Here is a 657-nt window from a genome sequence, read left to right as displayed (position 1 = left end):
CACACACACACACACACACACACACACACACATATGTTAGCACACACGTCATCACAGCGCCGTGAATCTCTGCACACGTCAGGAAACACTCGTACTTTTTCTCGCAGTACTGGCCGAAGTAGCTGCTGGGACAGTTACACGTGTATCCGTGGGCGGAGCTTGACTTCCTGCTGCATGCTGATTGGTGCTCGCAGGGGTTCAGAGCGCAGGCGTCACTGCAGTTGTTGCCGTAGTAACCTGTTGTCATGTGTAAACAATACACAAACACAACAATATGCTAAATAAATATTTAAATTAAATTAAATAATGCAACTAACTACAATTTAAATCAAAATAGAAAATATAAAAACAAAAACGAATGATAGAAGTGAATAAGCGGTGGAACCGGACTGACCGCTGTGGCATCTGCAGGAATGTGTGTCCCAGTCGTCGCTGCAGTCGCTGTGAGCCGGACACGGGTTCGACCCGCAGGGGTTCGGCAGACTGCAGCCCGACTCCACGTTCACCACATCAGCCTGGTGCATGCTGGGAAACACGGGAACCGAGGCGGAGTCACCCAGACGCAAACCCTGCAGACAGCCACATGTGATGATGATGTGTGTGTGTGTGTGTGTGTTAGTGAGAGTGTGTGTGTGCGTGTGTGTGTGTGTGTGTGTT

At 49.3% G+C, this 657-nt stretch overlaps 1 protein-coding gene across 1 annotated transcript in view; it reads right to left on the bottom strand.

Moving 5' to 3' along the window:
• The window catches only part of LOC107574442 (cadherin EGF LAG seven-pass G-type receptor 2-like), a 52,641-nt gene that overhangs the window by 15,107 nt on the left and 36,877 nt on the right, over positions 1-657 (bottom strand). The window contains exons 12-13 of the mRNA XM_016260880.1: positions 395-569; positions 56-237 (exon numbers count right to left, since the gene is read on the bottom strand). Coding sequence (XP_016116366.1) covers positions 56-237; positions 395-569 — 357 coding nt within the window. The remainder of the gene's footprint in view (positions 1-55; positions 238-394; positions 570-657) is intronic.

Source organism: Sinocyclocheilus grahami, unplaced genomic scaffold (assembly GCF_001515645.1).
Source record: "Sinocyclocheilus grahami isolate Dianchi unplaced genomic scaffold, SAMN03320097.WGS_v1.1 scaffold2229.1, whole genome shotgun sequence".
NCBI classification, from domain to species: Eukaryota; Metazoa; Chordata; class Actinopteri; order Cypriniformes; family Cyprinidae; genus Sinocyclocheilus; species Sinocyclocheilus grahami.
This window is presented reverse-complemented; position numbering and strand designations above follow the sequence as displayed.